Here is a 24867-nt window from a genome sequence, read left to right on the forward strand (position 1 = left end):
GAAATTCTTGGTGATACTGTTAAACTGTTGCAACATATATAGCAGGCAAGCTGTGATCTTATTTTAATAATAGCTGTTTCACAAGAATACTTTTATGGGAAGCATGAAACTTATAATTCCCATTTTCTTAAATCAATAAGTTTCATCACCTATTATTGTATGGAATGCACATTAAACACAGCTGGCATAGAGGGGTGAATTAGAAATTAGAATCTAAGAAATTCTTACATGGATAAGATGCTATTGCTGTTTATACATTCTTTTTTATTTAATCGTATTTCTTAATTATTTTCATTAGATCCAAGGTCAGTTAATGCTTGCTGAGCCTTACAAAGCTTGTACACCTCTCACTAATACAAGAAATATCAAAGGAAACATTGCTATCTTGGAAAGAGGAGAATGCATGTTTATCGAAAAGGTAATATTAATACCATTTTATGAACATATTTATTGCAATTTTTAGTTCTTCATAAATCATAATTCTCATTAGAACCTTCTCAGCTTATTTACTTGAAGCTTAAATCTAACAGTTTACATTATATACTAAATGTCTTGCAAACAACTCGCACATGCAAATGCTACTAGTCGAGAACTTCGCATACCGGAAGCCAGCAAATGTATGCGGTCATCAGGAGAGAATGCGTGCCGTTTCAGGGCCTACCTCTTCACAGCATTAATGCACACTGCCCCCCCCCTCACTGATATGAGGCCCTGCTTGCTAGATCAACTGGTTATTAAAAACAAAGCTCAATATTTCTCTAGCCATCGCTCATCATCTCTTTTTAACCAAATCCAGTGGCCAGCCTTCTCCACCGTATTTTGGATATCACTCATGGAGGTATTTACCTTACAATGAGTTAGGCCTAACGATAACAGCAGTCGTCTCACACTGTGTCCTACAAACCCTCTACATCCAACATACTAAACATTACTGGCCTAAGTTTTACAGCTCTCTCTTAACAGAATCCAAAATCCAATTCTAATACAAGATCATTATTTTTCAAGGGAAAAAAGCCCTAAATTGTGCCATGTACCTAAGTATTATTATCAAAAATAAAATGAAATGTGAGGATTCAATTTTACAAAAAAATCTATCTATATTTGTTATTAAACAGAAAAATAATGGGATTTCAAAATAAAGTTTGCTTACTAAAATTATGAGGAATTCAATAAGATTTTATTTTTCAAATAGAAATCATACTAAGACAGTTTTTTTTTTTTAATTCAAATTATCAATCGAAGTGTCTTTTGTTTAAAGTTTTAGTTTGTTTTTAAAAATTGCTTCAGAAGCACACATCAAAAATATTATTCTGATTTCAGAGATTTTTCTACATTTCCTTTAACCATTTCATTACTGTATTTATTTTAAGATGCTCTATGTTTCTTTCAATTACTTTAGATATAACAAAGAATTTAGTAAAATGACTTAGTTATCATTAAGCTAGTGTTAGAAACATAAATTGTGACTAAGGTTTGGTGGAACATTTTAACTGAAAACTTATGAAAGCAAGACATTTGTCCTCAGAGCCAGTTTCAGAATAAATGTGAATGTTTTTGATTAAACTCAGCCATAAGCATTATACAGTAAATAAACATACCATTTTGTGATAAGTTTTGGTTCTAAAGATATTCTCTTGTAAAATTCATTCTCCAAAAATGCATATAGATGTCCAAATTCAGTTACAAAAGATGCAATAACTTGCATCTTACAAACATAAATGCCAAACAAATTGTATCTAATAAAATGATGAAGTAATTAAAAATACTAAATTGACAATGAAATTAAATATTCCAAACTGTACAGCTGAACTTACAATGTTCGTCACATTTCTGAAAATTATAAGTATTTTTGTTTGCATGTGAAACTGTAAAACTTCTATATTATTAATTTTTTTCCAGTTGTGAAAAACGTTTTGTTGATAATTTGATAATTGTCATTAAGTTTGATTATATTTGCTTTAAAAAGTATTTCATTAGTTATTCTGTTTTAAAATAAATGTGTAAATAGCTTTGTTGACAAACACAAAGCTGGCTGGAATTAGAAAAAAAATATAAGAAACCACCTAGAGATCAGGCTTGCTTGTCAGAATGATGATATAGGACTTCATTTTGAAATAGTTTATTTCTACTGTTGTAGCCAACAGAAAATCTATCAGCAACCATAGAGGCGATTGAGAGTAGTAGAGAGATGAACAAAAATCATAGCAACATCAACAAAAGCACTTTCCATCTCTAAGGAATCAGCAATGCAGTATCCATTACTGAAGCACATTTGTGCCACCTACGATGTGTCAACTATGAAGAAATATAATGAGAATGTACAAAAAGGAAGTATACCAGCTACCATCTAAGTTTTAGCAAGAAGATACAACCAGATGAATATCAAAATGATGCTTGTTTGCTCAAGCTAGAGTCATTGAAACAACCTAATTTAATAATAAAAATGCATTTTAAAAAAGGCAAAATATTTTAAGTTGAGAATGTTAATTCTTAAAGTGGAAGTTTTTTTTGTTTTTTTTTTATATTAAAATTTAAATACTGATGTAGTTAATATTTTTCATTTTAAAAAGGGAAATAAGTATTTGTTTCTATTGTGTTTTGGGTATTTCAGATATTCATTACTTAATCTAAAAATTTATACATACTTAGAACAGTATTTTCATTAGAATGTTCATTTAAAATGTTTTTGTTGACATTTTCATTTTAGGCAACTAATGTGGAAATGGCTGGCGCAATAGGTGGAATTGTTATTGGTAAGTTTCAACATTTTAGCTTTTACCTGAAATTCCGTCAGCATATTTTCACATATTTTTTTTCTGTTGGTGATACTTCAGCATATAGAAGTTTTTTCTTCTTCAAGTATAGTATGGGCAAAGGTAATAGGATATATCATAAATTTTAAAACTGGAATGGTACCTTCAAAAATTATTACATTAGCAGTAATGACAGAGAATGCAGTTTGACTTCACTCTATGATAAAAAGGTTGTCAGTTATTGCCACACAAATACCCCCCCCCCCCCCCATATGCACACACACACACACACATAATTGTCAAGCTATTCTATGTGTCTGAAATTTTTCTTAAACTGAATTCATCATCATTATCATCATCACCGTTTAACGTCAGCTTTCTATGCTGGCATGGGTTGGATGGTTTAACTGAGGACTGGTAAGCCAGGAGGCTGCACCAGGCTCCAATCTGATCTGGCAAGGTTTCTACAGCTGGATGCCCTTCCTAACACCAATCACTCGATGAGTGTAGTGGGTGCTTTTTATGTGCTACTGGCATGGGGGCCAGTCAGGCAGCACTGGCATCGACCACACTCGAATAGTGCTTTTTACATGCCACTTGCACAGGAACCAGTCAGATACTATGAAGACTTAATTAGCTCCAAATTGCATTAGCCCATAAAGAGGTTTACATCTAAAAAGTCTATGATTGCTGTATTGAAGCACTGTCCTGGCACTTCTAATATCACCACAGATAAACTATCTTGATCCATTCCTTTCACCTTGGAATGAATTTGGATACCTACCTCTAAATCATTTATCCACATTGTTATATTCACTAACAACTCTGAGCACTACAAATAAACTGACATACACTCAAACTTGGATTTCTCTTTATCTTAGCCAGCATAAAATGCTATCCTCTTCTTAAAATCCAATGTGGAAGACATCTACATTCTTTTCACTTATTTCTCTTATCTTCCCGGGCTACCTGCCAGTTTGCATTGCTTTTTTTGTTTTATTTTTTTAACCCTGGATACATGTTTATATCCATGTTCACATGCTTGTGTGCATATGCAAGTATCGTGACATAAAGAGTTAGGAGATCTAATGCTACCACATGATTCTTTCAACAGAGTTCATTTGATTACAGGTACTTGGGCCAAACTCTTGTACCCTCCCCATACACGTATTCCTGTAGGTGTTCAGATTGGGTATCAACTGCATCTTTTTTCATTAGTCTGTGAAAACAGAAAAACCATGGGCAGTATTGTTTGACTTATATGGGAGTTTTACAGTAACTGATCCTTATGACCATTTCCTTTTCTTGTCATATCCTTATTTTCTCCTCCCTTCCCCCAAACCACACATCCAACATACTCCTTTGCTATCCATTGTTACTTCCTATTTGTGTATATCTAGGTATATATATATACCTATCTATCTATCTATCTATCTATCTATCTCTCTCTCTCTCTCTCTCTCTCTCTCTCTCTCTATATATATATATATATATATATATATATATATATATATATATATATATATATATATATATATACCTATATTTAGGTATATATATATATATATATATATATATATATATATCATCATCATTATCAACTTATGTCCACTTTTCAAGCTCTCATGGGTTGGATGGAATTTGTCAAAGCAGGTTTTCTACAGTCAGATGCTCTTCCTGTCACCAGCTCTCACCTATTTCCTAGTAAGATAATATGTCACAAAGGACATTACTTGCATGACAGTGACACTCACAACTATCATACAGTATCAAACACACACACACACACAAATAAATATATATATACTAGCAGCTAAGCCCGGTTTCACCCGGTCTGTTTGGATGATGTGGTTGTGATCGTTTTCATTTAGGCATAATCTATAACAGCATTTCTCAACCTTATCATTTCGGGTTCCCTGTTTCGATTGGAGCCTCCAGCTGTATGAAAATTTCCTGACCCCACCCCCTTGTCAGAAAACAGCTTCTATTATGAACATAGAAAGAAATTATACATTAATCCCTATTTTTGTAAACAATTGTATCCATAAAAATTTTATTTGCAGAGAGCAGAAATTGAAAGAAGATATATGAAATGGACATGTATGTGTGTGTGTGTGTGTGTGTGTGTGGTGTGTGCATGCATGCTTGTGCATGTATATGTATTTATGATAGTTGATTTATGGAAAAGATTATGCTAAATTTTTGAAATGCAAATATGTGAATGAAAAGTTCAGACGTCTACATGGTAGCTAGACCTGGTAGAAATAGCAGCCAAATCTCCCTCAAAACACCCTACTGTCTTAATCACACAATTTTGCCTATTATGTAATTTCAATGAGAAACTGTAACTAAAGATTAAAATTATTAACCCCACAAAGAGGTGAATGAAGAGAGACAGCATAGCGAAAGTTTTGGCTGACTGTCATCCTGTACTCACCTTGTTGCTAGCGAAATGGTCTATGCCAGCTGTGTGAGCAACTGGTTGTTTTAATGGCAGAACAAACAGGGGAATTCCATTAGAATAAGTTTTAATTGATTTTCTTGGTAACTATGGGGGCTAGGAAAAAATACAAACCGTATTCCAATATATGCACTTGTCTCCACATGTGTGCCATTTTTCACGCGAATCCACCCAGCCATTTGGCTGTAAACCTCAAGACAAGAAAGAATACAACGGTTGCCCATGTCCAATTTATATTATCATCATCATCATCGTTTAACGTCCGCTTTCCATGCTAGCATGGATTGGACGATTTGACTGAGGACTGGTGAAACCGGAAGGCAACACCAGGCTCCAATCTAATTTGGCAGAGTTTCTACAGCTGGATGCCCTTCCTAAAGCCAACCACTCAGAGAGTGTAGTGGGTGCTTTTACGTGTCACCCACAAGAAGGCCAGTGAGGCAGTACTGGCAATGGCCACGCTCAAAATGGTGTATTTTATGTGCCACCCGCACAAGAGCCAGTCCAGGGGCACTGCCAACGATCTCGATCGAAAATCCTACGAAGGCCAGTCAGGCGGTACTGGCAACGGTCACGCTCAAAATGGTGTATTTTATGTGCCACCCGCACAAGAGCCAGTCATGGGGCACTGCCAACGATCGCGATCGAAAATCCTACGAAGGCCAGTCAGGCGGTACTGGCAACGGTCACGCTCAAAATGGTGTATTTTATGTGCCACCCGTACAAGAGCCAATCCAGGGGCACTGGCAACGATCTCGCTCGAAAATCCTACGAAGGCCAGTCAGGCGGTACTGGCAACGGCCACGCTCAAAATGGTGTATTTTATGTGCCACCCGCACAAGAGCCAGTCCAGGGGCACTGGCAGCGATCTCGCTCGAAAATCCTTATGCATGTTACGGGCACCAGTGCCGGAAAGGCGACGCTGGGTACAGGTGCTATCCCGATTTCGCTTTCGCCTGCCCCAATAAGTCTTCGCAAGCTGAGTTCCATGTCCAATGAAGGAGACGACGCTGGCACGGGTGCCAGTCGTCGAATTTAGTTCGATTTCACTTGCCTCAACAAGTCTTCGCAAGCGGAGTTTAGTGTCCAATGTAGAAAAGGTGCGCATAAGTGGGCTGGCTACACTCCTGGCAGAGGCCTTGGATTTAGGTCACACTTGGCTTGCCGAGTCTTCTCACGCACAGCACATTTCCAAAGGTCTCGGTCAGTAGTCATCGCCTCGGTGAGGCCCAATGTTCGAATGTCTTGCCTCACCACCTCAGCCCAGGTCTTCCTGGGCCTACCTCTTCCACGGGTTCCCTCAACTGTTAGGGTGTGGCACTTTTTCACACAGCTATCCTCATCCATTCTCACCACATGTCCATACCAGCGCAATCGTCTCTCTTGCACACCACAACTGATGCTTCTTAGGTTCAGCTTTTCTCTCAAGATACTTACACTCTGTTGGGTATGCACACTGACATTACACATCCAATGGAGCATACTGGCTTCATTCCTTGCGAGCTTACGCATGTCCTCAGCAGTCACAGCCCATGTTTCACTGCCATGTAGCATGGCTGTTCATACACATGCGTCATACAGTCTGCCTTTTACTCTGAGTGAGAGTCCCTTTGTCGCCGGCAGAGGTAAGAGCTCTTTAAACTTTGCCCAGGCTATTCTTATTCTAGCAGCTACACTTTCAGCGCACCCACCTTCATACTTACTTGGTCACCCAGATAGCGGAAGCTATCAACTACCTCTAGTTTTTCTCCCTGGAATGAGATAGAAGTTGTTTCCTGTTTAGTGTTTATTGCACCTGAACATCTGCCACATACAAAAACTAACTTCCTAGTTAACCTTCCTTTGATATTGCTGCACCTCTTATGTGTCCATAGCTTACACTGGGTACATCTTATAGAGTTATTACCTACTCCTTTTCTACATACTGAGCAGGGCCATCTACTTGAAGGGGTTTGTGTTTTATCTACCTTCCTACTTATTAGGATTTTGGTTTTAGCTAGGTTGACTCTAAGGCCCTTCGATTCTAGTCCTTGCTTCCACACCTGAAATTTCTCCTCAAGTTCTGATAGTGACTCTGCAATTAGTGCAAGGTCATCATCATAGGGGAGCTCCCAGGGGCAACCTGTCATAAATTCCTCTGTAATCGCCTGGAGGACTATGATAAATAGGAGGGGGCTGAGGACGGAACCTTGGTGGACCCCTACCTCTACCTGGAATTCATTACTGTACTCATTTCCAACCCTCACCTTACTGGCAGCATCTCTGTACATGGCTCGCACAGCTCTCACTAACCATTCTTCTATCCCAAGTTTCCTCATTGACCACCAGATAAGGGATCGGGGGACCCTGTCAAAGGCTTTCTCCATGTCAATGAAAGCCAGGTACAGAGGTTTATCCTTGGCTAGGTATTTCTCCTGCAGCTGTCTTACTAGAAACATGGCATCAGTGGTGCTTTTACCTGGCACGAACCCAAACTGCATCTCATCTAATTTGATTCGCTCCCTAATTAGTTGGGCTATGACCCTCTCCGTAACTTTCATAACCTGATCTAACAGCTTGATGCCTCTGTAATTATTTGTATCTAAAGCATCACCTTTACCTTTGTAGCAGTTGACTATGGTGCTGCTGCACTAGTCATTGGGTATGACTCCTTCGTGTATCACCTGGTTCGTAATACGGGTGACTAGCCGATACTGCCAGATATTTTGAGCATCTCTGCAGTGATTCCTGATGGGCCGGGGGCTTTCCCTGTCTTCATACTCTTAATTGCTTTATCTACCCTGGTACTGTCAACTCGGATAGCTGGTCCCTCTGTTAGGTCGACATTCGGCAGACTCTCTTTCTCCCATTCATTCTCTTTATTAAGCAATCTATCGTAGTGGCATCTCCAGACCTCTTTCTTTGCAACCTCATTTAGTGCAAGCGTACCATCATCCATGCGAACACATTTCTCTCCTATGACATCACTATTCTCTCTCCTACACTGTCTTGCAACACAAAATACCTCGAGTCTTTGGTCCTCATGGCGCAGAACATTGGCAAATCTTTTCTTATCAGCTTCCCCTCTGGCTAAATAAACCTGTCACCTAGCTTCCCTTCTGGCAGATTGGTACAATTCCCTGCTACCACTGTTCTTCCAGTCCTTCCAAGCCTGTTTCTTTTGTCTAATAGCCCTGTCTACCTTCTTGTTCCACCACCATGTTACTCTGGGTCGAGAGGGGACTTTACACCAGCCACAGATCTGGTTGGTGGCTCTCAACAGGTTGTCCCGCAGAAATCTCCAATTGTCTTCCACGTTGTATGATGCTATATCCCCTTCTATTTCGTCAAATGCTTCAAGTAACTTGTCTCTAAATCTCTGTCCATTTGCAGGGTCTTTAAGCTTTGACACCCTTCTCCCCCAAGCCGGTCTACTTCTGGGCACCCATTTTGCCTTGATCCCGAAGTCGCTAACTACTAATCTATGTTGTGGGGTACATTCTTCGCCAGGGAAGGTTTTGGCATTTATAAGCCGCGCTCTTTCCCTATTTCTGGCGAGGATGTAGTTGATTTGGCTAGAGTGTCTGCCAGATCGGTAGGTGACTGGCAGGTTTCCTGAAGTTGGTATTGCAGACCATAAGATCGGTTGCATCACAGAACTCCAGCAGTCTGGTTCTCTCCTCGTTGCGGGAACCGAAGCCATAGCCTCCATGTATGCCATGGAAGCCTCCAGCCCGACGTCCGACATGACCATTGAAGTCTCCAGCCACAAAGAGAAGGTCCCTGTCACTCGTCGACGAGGTAGTTTGCAAGAGGGTGTCATACAATTGGTCTTTCAGCCCATCCGGGAGCCCCGGTTGAGGGGCATAGGCTGAGATGACATTAGCTAATCTATGATGAAGCACTAGTCTAATCTTAAGTACTCTGTCACATACTCTAACTACCTCGATTACCTTATCAACCCATTTCTCTGCTAGAAGTATTCCTACGCCCCCGACCCCATCAGTATTCCCTGCCAAGAAAATCTTGTACCTGTGTTCTTTGCCTGTGAGGAACCTCGCAGAACCTCTTCCCCATCTTACGTCCTGGATGCAGCACATATCTACGCGTCTCCGTTCAAGCATCTCAACAATTTCACCAGACCTACCTTTCAGCGTGCCGAGGTTGAGAGTGCCAATCCTAACAGTGTGGGTGCTGGGGGTGTGGGCCTGTGGCCTGGGAAGTGGAAAACCAGTGTCGTGTACCTGAAAAGAAAGCTTGCAATTGGCAGAATTCATAAGCAAAACAGTACCTGCCACCTGCAAATATTACACAAAATTTATGCGCTACCCAAAGGTAGGGGAGGGGATGGTGTGAGGCCACTTGATGGGTTGAGGGAGACAGCCAAGGATGACAGAGGAATGAACTTCCGGTGGAGGGGTTGGGAGGGCGGGTGTACGACCAGCCATGAGAGAGACTTCTTAATCGTAGATTCTAAATATTTGAGAGACAACAATGCTTAAATCATAATTTTAAAGGGGCAATGAAACCTAAGTAAATAGAATAAATAAATAGCATGAATTTAGGAAGCCTTTGTGCTTAGATCGTAATTTTAAAGTTGGTCTAAACGGCTAGGTATGCTGGGTAAGTGCAGTAACGAATTACCAGGGCTCCAAGCTTATAGCCAAGATGGGAGTTATGGAACCATTGTAGATTTCTGATATAGCGGATATATATTTATTAAAGAGAACAACAAACATCTCAAGTCATATACATTATTATTATTAAAAAATTTAAAGTCTTACAGCTGTTTCTGGGATATTTCAGAATATGGGATATTCCGTCATCAGAGACAAATGGGGAAAATGTGAAGGAAATGAAATAAAGGACTGAAAATATAAAGAAATTAAGAAAAAGGAAACATAAAAGTTCATGTTTCAACTTTCCGATAGTGTAGATGCTAGTCCATAAGTCTTTAGGTACAATCTTATGTAAATCCAGATATGATTAGAGACTTCATAGTGTAAATATCCAGAGAGAAATGCCAGACCATATCAATGGTTCATAAGAGAATAATAGCAGAAGTGGCTATTGAGAGATAAAGAGAAGAAAAATAAATAGGAGAGAGAGGAATTTGTAGGGAAGCTGGAGATACAGAGGAAGTGGCAAGGATTGGTAGGAAGAATAAAATAATATAAAAGTATAGTGTACAAAAATAAACAAGAAGATAAAGAAGTATACATGGGTAAATAATGAGAGAGGAGGAAGGTAAAGGAAGATACAAAATACAAAAAGTAAAATAAAATGAAAGGGATTCAAAGAGAAGAGGATATAAAGAGGATAGTAGATGCCAGTGCTGTTCTTCAAGTTTTTAGGGTTGGAGCAGGAAGTCAAGTAGTAAGTGTTTGTGTCCCTTTTATGGCTAAGGTCAGTAGCTATAGAAATATTTCTATCTATGGGGGTATGAGTCTCATAAAGGGTGAATGTGAAGTAGGTGTGAATGGAGAAACCACTTAAATGTTAAATTAGTATTATTATTATTGTAAATTATTTAGGAATTATTTAGGTTACAACTAAGGATTAAGGGAAGTATGAGTTTAAGGTTTAAAGATAAATTAAAGAATTAACAGTTATCTTCTAAGGTACTTAAGGTTGATAGAAAAGATATACAAGAGTATATAATAACAACCATGGAAGTATGTATGTAAGTGTTATGTGTGGGGGGTAAGTTTACACTTGGATTTATGGAAGAAGTTGTGTTTACATGTTGTAAAGGCTGTATTGTGTTTGTTGAGTAATTGTGGTGAGTTATGGGTTAAAATTTTCAGGGATTCTTTTAGGTAGAGTCTACAAGTGGAGTGCTGGCCCTGATATAGGATGCCAGAATCTATTGTAACCCAGGATAACCTATATTGTATTTTTCTATTAATTAGATGGTGTACGTACCTGGCTAAGTATGTGGAATTGCTATGCTCTTTATATTTGAATGAGTTTAAATGTGCAGAATATTTTTGTATAAAATTCATGGTTGATCCAATATAGTAGCTATTGAAGTTATTTGATATGTTGTGGATGATGCATTGGTATATCACATTGAATCTTCTGCATTGGGATTGCAGTAGGCAGTCAGTCCCAGAACTGCAGTTGCAATTATCTGTTCTAAGATGGTTAGTTGTAGAGAGGGATGAAGTAGTGCTACTTGCAGACAAGTTAAAGGCTAGGGTTGTATTAGGTGATTGGTTCATGTTATTATCATTGCCATTATTGTTATTATCATTATCACCGCCACCATTACCATTATTATTGTTATCGCTATTATAATTATTATTACTATTAGTAGTAGAAGAAGTGTTAGTATTAGCAGTGGTATTGGTATTAGTATTATTATTATTGTAACTATTAGTAGTAGCAATTGTGGTAATAGTGTTAGTAATAGTATTATTTTCAGTAATGGTAATATCTTCATTGGTGGTAATTGCTAATACTATTAGTAATTGTAGTAGAAGTATTAGTGGTTGTAGTGGTTATAGTAGAGTTAGTATTGTTTGTATCAGTGTTCTTATTAGTACTACCATTGGTTTCAACTGTGCGCCCAGCTCTCTCAGAGGCAGGGATTATATTACCTAGATTTAAGTTATTTAAATTGTTAGGGTCAGGGGTGTTGCTTATGCTATTGCAAGCGGTGTTAGTGTTTACGTTGTATAGATCTATGGTAGGGTTGTATGCATTTAGATAGTAAGAGCTAAGTTTACATTTGTTAGATGAGGTGATAATAGATTCTATATTTGGTGTAGAGGAATAGGATAATTTTAAAGTGGATCTGTTAAAGACAGAATGGTATTTATGGTTACATGGGAAATTAGAGTCTACTATTTTAAAGAATGCTTTAGCAAGGGCCTTAATGTTTAAAGTGAATGGAGGTGTGTACCAGAGAATTGATCTCTCACCACTTTTATTAGGTAAATTTGGGGAAGTGCATTTCCTGGTGTATGTTAGAGAGTTGCAGGGTTTGGTGTTAGTATTCTTAGATCAAGTATTATGCATGTGGGTGCTAGACAGGCAAGATTTACTTACTATAGTGGGAGGGTGTGGGTATCCAATATGTGGGCATGCTCATCTAGGGTTAAATTTAGAGAGGTGTTCTTTAAGTTTAGAGTTGGTTATAAATCTAATCTTCTGAGAGGAACCACTAGTAGCTAGAGCTTGATTGTAGTAGGTGGCATAGTTATTGAAGATTTCCTGGGTGCTGGATAGATCGGATATCTTGATGGATATGCCTTTGATTATACTCTCAAATGTAGATTTATGGTGGCTAGATTCTGTGTTGATGTACTTAAGGTATTGATTGGGTTTATGTTATGGGAAGTAAAGAGTTTAAATCCAAGGTAACATCTAGGAAGTTTGCTGTTTTGTAAGAGTTTTCAAAAGAGATAGATAGGTTAAAGATGGCAAAGAATTTATGTAAGAGTTTTCTAGTTTCTTCTTATGCAGATTTTGTTAGGCCTGTTGCAATTAACAATGCATCATCTCTATATAAACTTCTTTTGATGTTAGGGAAGTGTGTGTGGAGCTGTTGAAGGAGGTACAGTCTGGCTAGATCCGTGACCTGAGCAGAGTTGGGTGGGTCCATGGTTATATCAAAGAAATTTCTATTAGTATTGTGGCTAGCATGGAACCAAAGCTTATTGTCGAAGGATATGAGTCTGCCTGGCAGATAGAATTACATCTATTTCTAAGGTTAGGTTGGTTAGATTTTTAGCTAGAGTCAAGGTGTCTTTAAGGAGGATTGGTGATATGGAGTTACTGATGTTGAATTGTAGGAATGAGGTGGTGTTCTTGTTTTGAAGCAAGTGGAACCATGTGATGACCTCACCTGTGCAGGACCATAAGCTTACATTTAGTTTCTTTCTAATAGTAGGTATAATTCTATCTAGTATATTTTTACTGATTCATCCTAAATGAGTCTTATAGAGGGTTTTGGTTAAGAAGCCTGGTCCTTACGGTTAAAGTGTAGGGCTCTTGAGTTGTAGTGCTCCATGTGGTCGTCAATCTCGAGCGTGTTTACAAGCTTGCATTGATTAGTGTTGATGGTATCCAGGGCTGACTGCGGGGCTATCCTATAGGATTTGTGTAGCTCCTTAATAAATCCAGTGCATTCTTTGATGGTAAGAGAGTATAGATTTCCAGTTTTGTCAGAGAAGACATGCATTTTGAGTGAATTTTTATGTTTCTTTTTTCTTTACTTCTTTATTTCTCTAGTCCTTTATTTTATTGTTTCCTTAACCCATTACCTCCCATAATTCTATTAACTGGAATTTTTTTATGAAACTTTGATTTCTAGCATAAAACAGCCTTAGAAACACGCTGGAATGATCAAAATAACATTTCAAAATAACATTTTAAATAGAGATAAGCGAGATATTGGGTGAAATATTAGCAAACCTCATTTGAATATCAGAGAAATATACCTAGTAGATATAGCAAAAAGGTTAGATATGTGTAAATATTCACAGATAATTACGAAATTTGTAATTTTTAAGTGATCTCATATGAGATCACTGGTAGGTAATGGGTTAATCTATACCCTTTACATTTTCCCTATTTGTCTGTGATGGCAGGATTTCCCATATTTTGAGATATCCTAGCTGTAAGACTTTAAATTTTTTAATAATAATAATGTATATGGCTTGAGATGTTTGTCTTGCCTTAGTGATTGTTGTCCTTTTTAACAAATATCTTAATTCCTTTCTCTAATTCTTTTTTCTCCCCTTCTGCCCCTTCCATTTTTTCTCTCTCATCCTTTCTCTAATTCTTTTTTCTCCCCTTCACAGTTTTCTATTTGTCTCTCTCTCTCTCCCCCCTTTTCTTCCTTTACTCTCTCGTTGCTCACACGTGACCATCGTCCATCTATCTTTTCTTCACGTGATCATCTTTCTCTTCCTTCAGTCTGTTGCACAGACCAGACGCATTCTTATCTGTCTCCTACCTTTTCTTTTGTCAAAGAATATTCCTCCAGCGTTTGCTACCTTACCTCGTCTGGCCTAACGGCCCTCCATGTTTCTTTTCATTTGGTTTGTTGTATGTCTCCACTGTCCTGTTTTTGTTACCAACTTTGACCCTCTTCAAATGCTAAATTTTACTTTGGTTCATGGAAGCAACTGTTTTTTGAAGCCTCATGTTGTTAATTGCTCGAAATGTGGAGTAGATGAACTGATAAAGGGTCGTTCTTTATGTTACTTGTCTTGTTTTCCATTTGTTTCTCTCATTCGCATACCCAAAGTAATGATAGATATATACAATTAGATGAACTGAGGTGGGAGTAAAAGTAATAAAAGTCATTATTCTGAATTGTTAAAGAGAAAGTAGAGCATGCGCTAGGGTGGGTGGTGAAGTAAGTGAATGGTTTGATGTGAAGGTAGAGTAAAGACAGGGTTGTGTGATGTCTCCATAGCTGTTTAATCTCTATATGGATGGTCTGGTGAGAGAGGTGAATGATAGAACCTTTGGTAGGGGAGGTCAAATGGTGGGAGAAAATGGAGAGAAATGGCAGGTGAGTCAGTTGTTGTTTGCTTATGATACAGCACTGGTGGTGGATTTGGAAGAGCAACTTAGGAAACTGGTGGTAGAGTTTGGAAGAGTGTGTGAGTGGAGGAAACTGAAAGTGAATGTAACTAAGATTAAGGTGATGAGATGTTCAAGAGATGGAATGGCTGGTAGGATGGATGTGAGTATAAATGAGATGTTAGAGGAGGTGTGTGTTTTTAAATATCTGGGATCATGTGATAGCGGATGGGAGGTTAGCTGAGGAAGTGGGAGGGGAGTAAAATACTTGGAGTCGTGAAAGATATGCTGAGAGATAAAAGGTTGAGTATGACAGTGAAAAGAGGTGTGTATAAGGGCATGATTGTACCAACAATGTTATATGGTGCAGAGACGTGGAGTCTGAGAGAGGCGGATAGGAGGCAACTAGATGCATTTGAAATGAGATGTTTGAGAGCCATGGTTGGTGTGACACGGATGGACAGGATGAGGAATGAAGAGATGTGAAAGCGAGCAGGAATGAAAAAAAATTTATGTACCAGAATGGATAGATGACTGTTGAGGTGGTTTGGCCACATGGAGAGGATGGATGAGGAGCAGATAGTAAAGAGGGTGATGAAGGCAGAAATGATAGGCAGCAGAACCAGAGGCAGACCTCAATTTGTGTGGATGGATGGAGTGAAGAAAGCTTTGGTTTTGCATTAGTTTTGGAATGCCAACATGATTTTAGAAACTGTATCTCTCAAGACATTAATTCAGTAGTTGTAATAACTGAAACTCTAGCCATCTGCACCCCAACAATTTTTTGCCTTTGCAAATGTATATGGCTTGAGATGTTTGTCTTGCCTTAGTGATTGTTGTCCTCTTTAAATCATCATGCTGGCATGGGTTGGACAGTTCGACTGGGGTCTGGGAAGCCAGGAGGCTGCACTAGGCCCCAATCTGATCAGGCAGTGTTTCTACAGCTGGATGCCCTTCCTAATGCCAACCACTCCGAGAGTGTAGTGGGTGCTTTTTATGTGCCACCGGCACAGGGGCCAGAGGAGCTGGCATCGACCACAATCGGATGGTACCTTTTACGTGCCACTGGCACAGAAGCCAGTAAACGCGGCACTGGCATCGGCCACATTCGGATGGTGCTTTTTACATGCTACCGGCACAGGGCTCACAACTACAATTTCCATTTGATTTGATTTTGATATTGCTGATGTTGATGTGCTTGACTCAATATGTCTCCTCAAGCATGGCATGTTGCCCTACGATCCAAGGTACTTTTGAGTGGGCTGGTTATGTGACACTGGTGTAGATTACAGCTGTGGATTCACTTTAAATATAGATGTCTATTACAATAGAAAATAGAGGGTTATATAATGAAGTACAATGCATATGAATTCATATATATATACCAACTAGAACAGTTTTGAATTTGTCATATTGCCAATTGAAAAAAGTAGGTAAATATAAAGTGGTATTTCTAATGTTTTATCTAGCTGCTTCACACAGATGTGTGTGTATATGTGTGTGTATCTGTGTAACATATATCTCAGCATTATAGTCAACCGTTACAAAGGTAATAGAGATGCCTTTGATAGAATTACAGAAATATCAAACTGCTAGACCAGGTCATGAAAGTTACATCATCATCATCATTTAACATCTGTTGTCCATGCTGGCATGGGTTGGACAGTTTGACCAGGGTTGGCAACCTGGAAGGCTGTACCAGACTCTAGTCTATTTTGGCATAGTTTCTATGGCTGGATACCCTTCCTAATGCCAACCATTCCAAGAGTGTGATGGGTGCATTTATGTGCCACCGGCATGAGTGCCGTTTGCATGACACTGGTATCTGCCACGTCTGCAGTTTTACTTGGGTCTACTTCTCAAGCACAGCATAATGCCACATGAACTTGGTCATTGCCTCCATGAGGCCCAATGTTTGAAACCTAGCATAATGCCAAATAGTCTCAGTCCTTGCTTCCATGAGGCCCAACACTCAAAAGGTGCTTTTAATGCCACCAGCATAGGTGCCGTTTGCATGACACCGGTATCTCCCACAACTGCAGTTTTACTTGGCTTGATGGGTCTTCTTCTCAAACACAACATAATGCCAAAAGTCTTGGTCATTGCCTCTGTGAGGCCCAACGTTTGAAAGGAGCTCAACCACTTTACCTCCATAAAGTTCAATGCTTAAAAGGTGCCTTTTATGTGTCACCTGCACAGGTGTCAGTTACAGGACACCAGCATCAGCCATGACTGCGATTTCACTTGGCTTGGTGGGTCTTCTGAAGCACAGCATATTGCCAAATGTCTCAGTCACTAGTCATTACCTCTGTGAGGCCCAAAGTTCAGAGTTCATGCTTCATCACCTCATCCTATGTCTTCCTGGGTTTACCTCTACCACAGGTTTCCCCCACAGTTAGGGATCGGCACTTCTTTACACAGCTGTCCTCATCCATACACATCACATGACCACACAAGCGCATTCGTCTCTCTTGTACACCACATCTGATGCCTCTTATGCTTAACTTTTCTTTCAAGATGCTTACACTGTCAAACATGCACACTGACATTGCACATCCAGCAAAGCATACTGGCTTCATTTTGTTCAAGCCTACACATGTCCTCGGTTGTCACCACCTATGTTTCACTGCCATGTAGCATAGCTGTTCGCACACAAACATCATATAATCTGCCTTTCACTCTGAGAGAGGCCCTTTGTTGCCAGCAGAAGCAGGAGCTCTCTAAACTTTGCCCAGCCTAACCTTATTCTGACAGCTATGCTCTTGGAGCATCCACCTCTGCTACTAACTTGATCACCTAGGTAACTGAAGCTATCTACTACCTCTAGCTTACCCCCCATGGCAACTGATGGAATCTATTTTCTGTACATTTTCGGTTTTGTACCTGTGCATCTACCACACACAAAAGCTATTTTCTCTGTTAACCTTCTTCTGACATTGCTACACTTTCTATGTGTCCAAAGCTTACACTGGGTGCATCTTACAGAGTTACTACCTACACTTTTCTACAGATCGAATAAGGCCATCTACCTGAAGGGACTTGTGATTTGTCTGCCATCCTACTTACTAAGACTTTGGTTTTTGCTAGGTTGATTCTAAGGCCCTTAGATTCTAGACCTTGCTTCCATATCTGGAACTTCTCTAGTTCTGGGAGTGATTCAGCTTTAAGAACAAGGGAATCAGCATAGAGGATTTCCCAGGGGCAGCCTGTCTTAAACACCTCTGTTATTGCTTGGAGGACTACAATGAGCAAGGGGGATCTTAGGACCAATCCTTGGTGAACCTCTACTTGTACTCTGAATTCTTTGCTGTACTTGTTGTCAATCCTCACCTTACTGGTAGAATCTCAGCTTGTACAGCTCTCATCAGCCACTCGTCTATCCCTAGTTTCTACATTGACAACCAGATAAGGGATTGGGGGATCCTGTCAAAAGCTTTCTCCAAGTCAACAAAAGCTATGTACAGAGGTTTATCTTTGGCTATGTATTTCTCCTGCAGCTGCCTTACCAGAAATATAGCATCAGTGGTGCTTCTCCTTGGCATAAAATCAAACTGAACTCATCTAGACTAATTCTCCGCCTAATTAGTTAGGCTATGACTCTCTCTGTGACTTTCATCACCTGATCTGACAATTTGATACCTCTGTAATTATTTCTATCCAAGGCATCACCTTTACCTTTGTAGCATTTGACTATGGTGCTGGTACACCAGTCGTTGGGTATGACTCCATTATGAATCACCTGATTTGCAATAAAGGTGACTAGACTATATACTACACAACCAGATATTTTAAGCATCTCAGCAGTGATTCCTGAAGGGCCAGGTCTTTCCCTGTCTTCATATCATTAATTGCTTTATCTACCAAGGTACTGTGAATTTGAGTAGCTGGTCCCTCAATTGTGTTAACATTTGACAGACTCTCCTCCTCCCATTCATTCTCTACATTCAGCAGTCTTTCATAATGGCATTTCCAAGCCACTTTCTTTGCAGAATCACTAAATGCAAGTGCACCATCATCCATGCAGACACATTTCTCTCCTATGACATCACAGTTTTCTCTCACACACTGTCTTGCAATCTGGAACACTTCAATTCTATGGTGCTCACGTCACTGTACATAGGCAAACTTTCTCTTTTTCGCTTCTCCCTTGGCTAGATATACTTGTCTCCTAGCTTCCTTTCTGGCTATCTGATACAGCTCCCTGCTGCCCCCACTCTTTCAGGTCTTCCTGACCTGTTTCTTTGCTCTTTCTGGCTTGGAGTCTAAAATCACTAATGACTAGTCTATACTGGAGGATAATTCTTCACCAGAAAGAGTCTTCATATTTAAGAGCAACCATGCATCCTGCTGTCTTGTGAGAATGAAATTGACTTGGCTAGCGTAGCCACTTGATTTGTAGGTTATCAGGTGGATGGTTGGCTTCCTGAAGTTGGTGTTGCAGATCAAAAGGGTATTTACATCACAGAACTCCAGTAGCCTTGTTCCCTCTTCATTTAAGGAACCAATTCCATGGCCCCCATGTACACCATGGAAAATACTAGCTCCCCATCCGACATGCCCATTGAAATCCCCAGCCATGTATATGAGATCCTTATCATTTGTCTTAGAGGTAGCCTGTGGAAGAATATCATAAATGTGGTTCTTCTGTTCATTCGGTAGGCCCACTTGAAGGGCATAGGCAGAGATAATTGACGCTATGCTATTCTGCAAAACTAGCCTGAACTTAAGCACTGTATCACTCACTCTGACTATCTCTATGACCTTATCCACCCATTTCTCTGCAAGAAGTATGCCCACTCCACCTACCCTATCACTGTTACTTTCCCAGATTTTATACCTATGTGTTTGCCTGTGAGGACCCTGGCTGAAAGCTCCTCTCCACCTTACCTCTTTGATACATCAACACACCTCCGTTCAAGCTCTCAACGATCTCACTAGACCTACTTTTCAACGTGCCTACATTTACAGTGCCAACCCTGAGAACTGGGAAAGGGGCGTGGAAAAGAACATGGGTAGGAGAGATGGTGTTGGACACCTAACAAGAAGGTTTCAGTGATTGCTTCGTAACAGGCATGTCATGTCACAGTTGGTCTCACTTTACCATCATTCAAACATCTTGAAATTGCTGCAAATATAAATAGGTCAGTGTATAAATTAATTGTTTAAACGATCTGCTATTGGTTAGTTCATTATATATAGAGAAAGAGGTAGGTAGTTTGTTAATTTGCTAATAATTTACTAATAATTTACTAAGTAACATATCACCTTTTGGTGCATGCAGTAGTAGTGTGGGCAATTGTTGGTGGTGGAGAAGGAGGAAGGGATGAAGGTATGCAAGTCTTCTGGTAGAGAAGCAAGGCAGAACTATGTAGGGGTTTACAGTGTTGAGAATAGATTTCTGGTATAGGTGGTGGGGGCAGGGATGTGTGAGCACATTGTGGACAAGCAATGGCCTGTTTAAAATGAGTGCCTATGAGTGAGAGAAACATGGCAACAGTGAGAGACATAAGTAAAACAAGAGTGCTTGTGAATTTGAGAGAACAGTGATGCAAACATGAAATGGGGAAAGAAAATTAAGATTTTAGGGAATTACAATTTGAAAGTTATTTGAAGAGTTAATTTAAATAATTACAGGTTACAAAAGTACATGTTAGTAATACAGGTTACATGAATGGATGAATGAATGAAGCAGTTAAAAATGAGAGAGATTCTTAGCTTAGCTGAGCATATCGCGAGTGTCAACCAACAGCTGGGAAGCAAGTGGTGTGAAAGTCTAGAGAGAGTTAAAAGAGTTATTGCCCAATTAATTAAAAAAGTATTAGAATAGATGTGATGCAGTTTGTTTTTGTCCTGGGTAGAAGTACTACTGATGCGATCTTCATCAGACAACTTTCAGAAGTATTTAGCTAAGAAAAACACCCATTGTACATGGCATTTGTCAATCTGGAGAAAGCTTTCACTGTGATATGATGATCTCAAAGGAAGCTAGGAATAGATGAATAGCTCATGAAAGCTGTGAAAGCCATGTACAAAACAAGGGTCTATATTGGTGGCACTGTAGATTTCAAACACTGCTACCAAGCACACATGAACTCTTTCCAATCCAAATTCTAAATCATCTACTTCCTAGGAACTTACATACATAACCTCAAATCCCAAAACATTTCCTATACTCTATCCTGGTGCATCATAAGTGAAGCTCCCCTGTACAACACTAATCTTGGCATTTATAAATTGTGTTTAAGGGAATGGCTCACCATCCTTCGCAACCACAACCCCTCATTATTTAATAGATTCTCAGATGTAATCCTCTCTTATAAACAGAGGCTCTACTCATCATTTGTCCATTTTGTTAAATCAATGTAATCCTCTAATCACAACCTTAAGATACAACTAGGTCGCACAAGCAACATATCCTCTCCACTAATACCACCCTTTCTACTAAATTACTCCTTCTTGTGATTACCTTTGCACATTCCTCCTACTCAGCACATCCCCCCTTACAGCTACCCCATCTTCACACAATCTATTCTTTCCCCATCTTCTATCTCCTCTTCAATCAAAACCACTTACAACTATCCACTATTGCCATCACCACCAACCTATCCACTGCCCTCTATTAACTCTCATATACTTCCACATACCTCAGTACTACCAGTTTTTATACTCCTCTCCAACCATTTAGCACTACAGCTACCGTGACTACCAACCTATTCCTTCCGCTCTCCCTCTCTGGCCACTGCCTTCTATCTTCTCATACTTTTCTACATACCTTAGTAATCTCCTTCCTCTGCCAATCTAACTTCTTTCTTCAAACTCCCTCTCCTTGGAGAGGCTCCATTGGCTGCTACAATCTGGCTTCTGACTTTTCAGAAGTCATATAACCACTCTCAGTATGTTAGTGGCACTGTTGCAGCATGTGACATCCCTGTGATCAACTTAATCAAAGGCCTCTGCAAAATTAATGTATGTCACATTTACAATTGAGTGATTCATAAGTTGTTTCAACACCCAATCATAATGCTGCAGAAGCTATATTAGGCAGCTTTCTTCTTGAGTGAAAACCATGTTGGATGTCAGAAAACAAGTCATTATCTTCTAGGAATGTAATCAGCTTTTTCCATATGATTCATTCCATGACTTTGCTGACATGTGAGATGAGGGAGACATCTTCTCTGCTTCTTCCTTTATAGATTGGAGTATGGATATCTTTTACTTACGTCAGTCATTAGACTGCAGCCAAGCTGGAGCATCGCCTTGAGGAATTTTAGTCAAACTAATCAACCTCATTACTGATTTTCGTTTTAAGCCTAGTACTTATTCCATCGGTCTGTTTTACCAAACTGCTAAGTTACAGAGATGTAAACATACTTATGTTGGTTGTCAAGTGGTGCTGGGAGACAAACATGGAGAAACATACACACACATACATATATATGTAAGTAAGGTGTCCCGAAATTAAGGCAGCTGAAGTTTCAAGCTTTAATCTATATATATAAAAATGAGAATGTGTGTCTGTCTGTCTGTCTGTCTGTCTGTCTGTGTGAATCCCTAAAACTCGAGAACTACAAATTTTACACATGCCTTACTTAGGGTCCAGGTTGCATAGTTCGAGCCCATAGCAACATCATATATCCTCCACTATTTAAGTATTACATGTCAAAACTGAAACTAAAAACACTGATGTCAAATACTTTCACTTTAAAAATGAAACTATTCCACTAACTGAAACAATCACATTTCGATACTGTAATGACAGATACTTTCACTTTAATGGTTTCAGAGAGATAGATATATATGTATACATGTATACATATATATATATATATATATATATATATATATATATATATATATATATATATATATATATATATATAGTTTTAGGGAAAATAACCAATTTTCAAGAACTCATCGATGAAAATCCACTATCACATATAGAAAAATTAATAATTAAAAGCACAATAAATGAGTATAATATAAAGTAAAGTAAATATCATAAGATAAATATAATAAAAAGATTATATATATCTAATTATTGTTCTACTTACGATCTGACGAGTAGCTATATTTTTGAATAGAACTTATTTTCGATAATTTCAATTGATTTTAATTGATTTAAATTTCTTTTCTATTTGAAAATTGGTTATGAAACACGTGTAATCTTTTTATTATATTTATCTTATGATATTTACTTTACTTTATATTATACTCATTTATTGTGCTTTTAATTATTAATTTTTCTATATGTGATAGTGGATTTTCATCGATGAGTTCTTGAAAATTGGTTATTTTCCCTAAAACTATATATATTTTATATATACTTTATCTATAAGGCTCAATTTAATTTTAATTTTTTATAAATTGATTTTAATTGAGTTTTTTACCTGTAATTTTGGATTTTGTCCCTAATAATATTATATATATATATATATATATATATATATATATATATATATATATATATATATATATAGATCTATATCCATACATGTATATGTATACATATGTGTAGATGTATATATGTAGATGTACATGTAATATGTACACATATATACACATATATACATGCATACAGATATCTATACATATATACACTCACATACACATAAACATGCGCACAAACACACAAATTAGTCATTTGTTTTTTTTTTATCCAAAACTACGGCAAAAGTACTGAATGGATCTTTATGAAATTTGGAAATTATATTCTATGCATAACGGCCATAACACCCATGAAAATTCATATATTTTTGATGTTGATGAAATTTTAACCATACGTATTATACACAAATAAAGTAATATTTCTAAAATTTCTTCTTCTTAGAAGTTACAAAGACCCCTTCATGGGGACTTCATACCCACAATTTAGTCATTTTTCCTAAGCAAAGACGAATACAGTTGTACTATTGGAACCTATAGGGTCACCCAAACATAACAGATGAGCATTATTTGTAATTCAACGGTACAACAGTGTCAGACTATCCTTTCAGATATACTTACATTGTGATTTCTGCAATGTAGTGCATAAATTGTCAAGTAAATGAGACGCATCTTTGCCTCCACTGATTCACTTGCAAAGTGTTGAGTAAAATTATTTCGTTGCAGACCTCCTTTGAGTCTTTTTATTATCACTGAGTTACACATAGTCCCCAGCTGGTAACATTGATTTCAAGGCCTTCCCAGATGAGTGACTAGTTGTTCTAAGATATTTATTGATTGTAAATTTTTCCTGCCCAGTTACCTGCAAACTCCAGAGGCGACACTTTCATTTCCCTTTACTCCAAACGTCACACATTCTTATTTCAATTGGGTCATGCCCTTCCAATTGCTATAGATCCATAATGCATCTTACAGCTGTGCCTGTCACTTGTATGGTGAGGAATCCTACATTGGAGAAGAGTAACGACTACGCTAGGGTAGCCGACTGATTATCGTGATCATTCGTCTTTTGGTTTCCTGTAGCTTTACTCTCTTTTACAAACCCAGTGAACATACATATATTTCCTATTTCAAAGAAATTCAAACAATACATATTACACCCAAGTTAAAAACATTCCCAACAATTCAACTTCTCTGGTTGACACTAACACACCCATCCCCAATAGGGGCCTTAACTCCCACATTTTTCAGCTCCAAGAGCTCCATTCTTCAGGAGCAAAATCCTTTTTACAGGGTCCATAACACTAGAATTTTCAAATATGCGCATAAACATCATATATAAAGATGAGAATGTGTGTCTGTGTGAATCCATAAAACTCGAGAACTACACAACCAATTTCATTCCAAATTAACACATGCCTTACTTAGGGTCCATGTACTGTCTTAGGCCGAAACAATTTTTAACTTCTTGCATAGTTTGAGCCCACAGCAATATCATATCTCCTCCACTATTTCAGTATTACGTGTCAAAAGTGAAACAATAACATCACTCTACTGTAATGTCAGATACTTTCACTTTAACACTGAAACTATTCCACTATTTTAGTATTACATGTCAAAAGTGAAACAAAACATATCGCTACTGTTATTTCAAATACTTTCACTTTAATACTTTCAATTTCATACTGAAACTATTAAAGTGAGACTATACTCTCACATATATACAAGCATACTATAAGACCCAAGTTAAAA

The 24867-nt window shown here is 38.4% G+C and overlaps 1 protein-coding gene across 2 annotated transcripts in view; it reads left to right on the forward strand.

Moving 5' to 3' along the window:
• The window catches only part of LOC106874050 (ER degradation-enhancing alpha-mannosidase-like protein 3), a 465143-nt gene that overhangs the window by 417316 nt on the left and 22960 nt on the right, over positions 1 to 24867 (forward strand). For both annotated transcript variants that reach the window (XM_089356169.1, XM_089356161.1), the window contains exons 19-20: positions 299 to 418; positions 2708 to 2753. In XM_089356169.1, the coding sequence (XP_089212295.1) occupies positions 299 to 418; positions 2708 to 2753 (166 nt within the window). The remainder of the gene's footprint in view (positions 1 to 298; positions 419 to 2707; positions 2754 to 24867) is intronic.

This window comes from Octopus bimaculoides, chromosome 1 (genome assembly GCF_046866305.1).
Source record: "Octopus bimaculoides isolate indiv1 chromosome 1, ASM4686630v1, whole genome shotgun sequence".
Classification (NCBI taxonomy): Eukaryota; Metazoa; Mollusca; class Cephalopoda; order Octopoda; family Octopodidae; genus Octopus; species Octopus bimaculoides.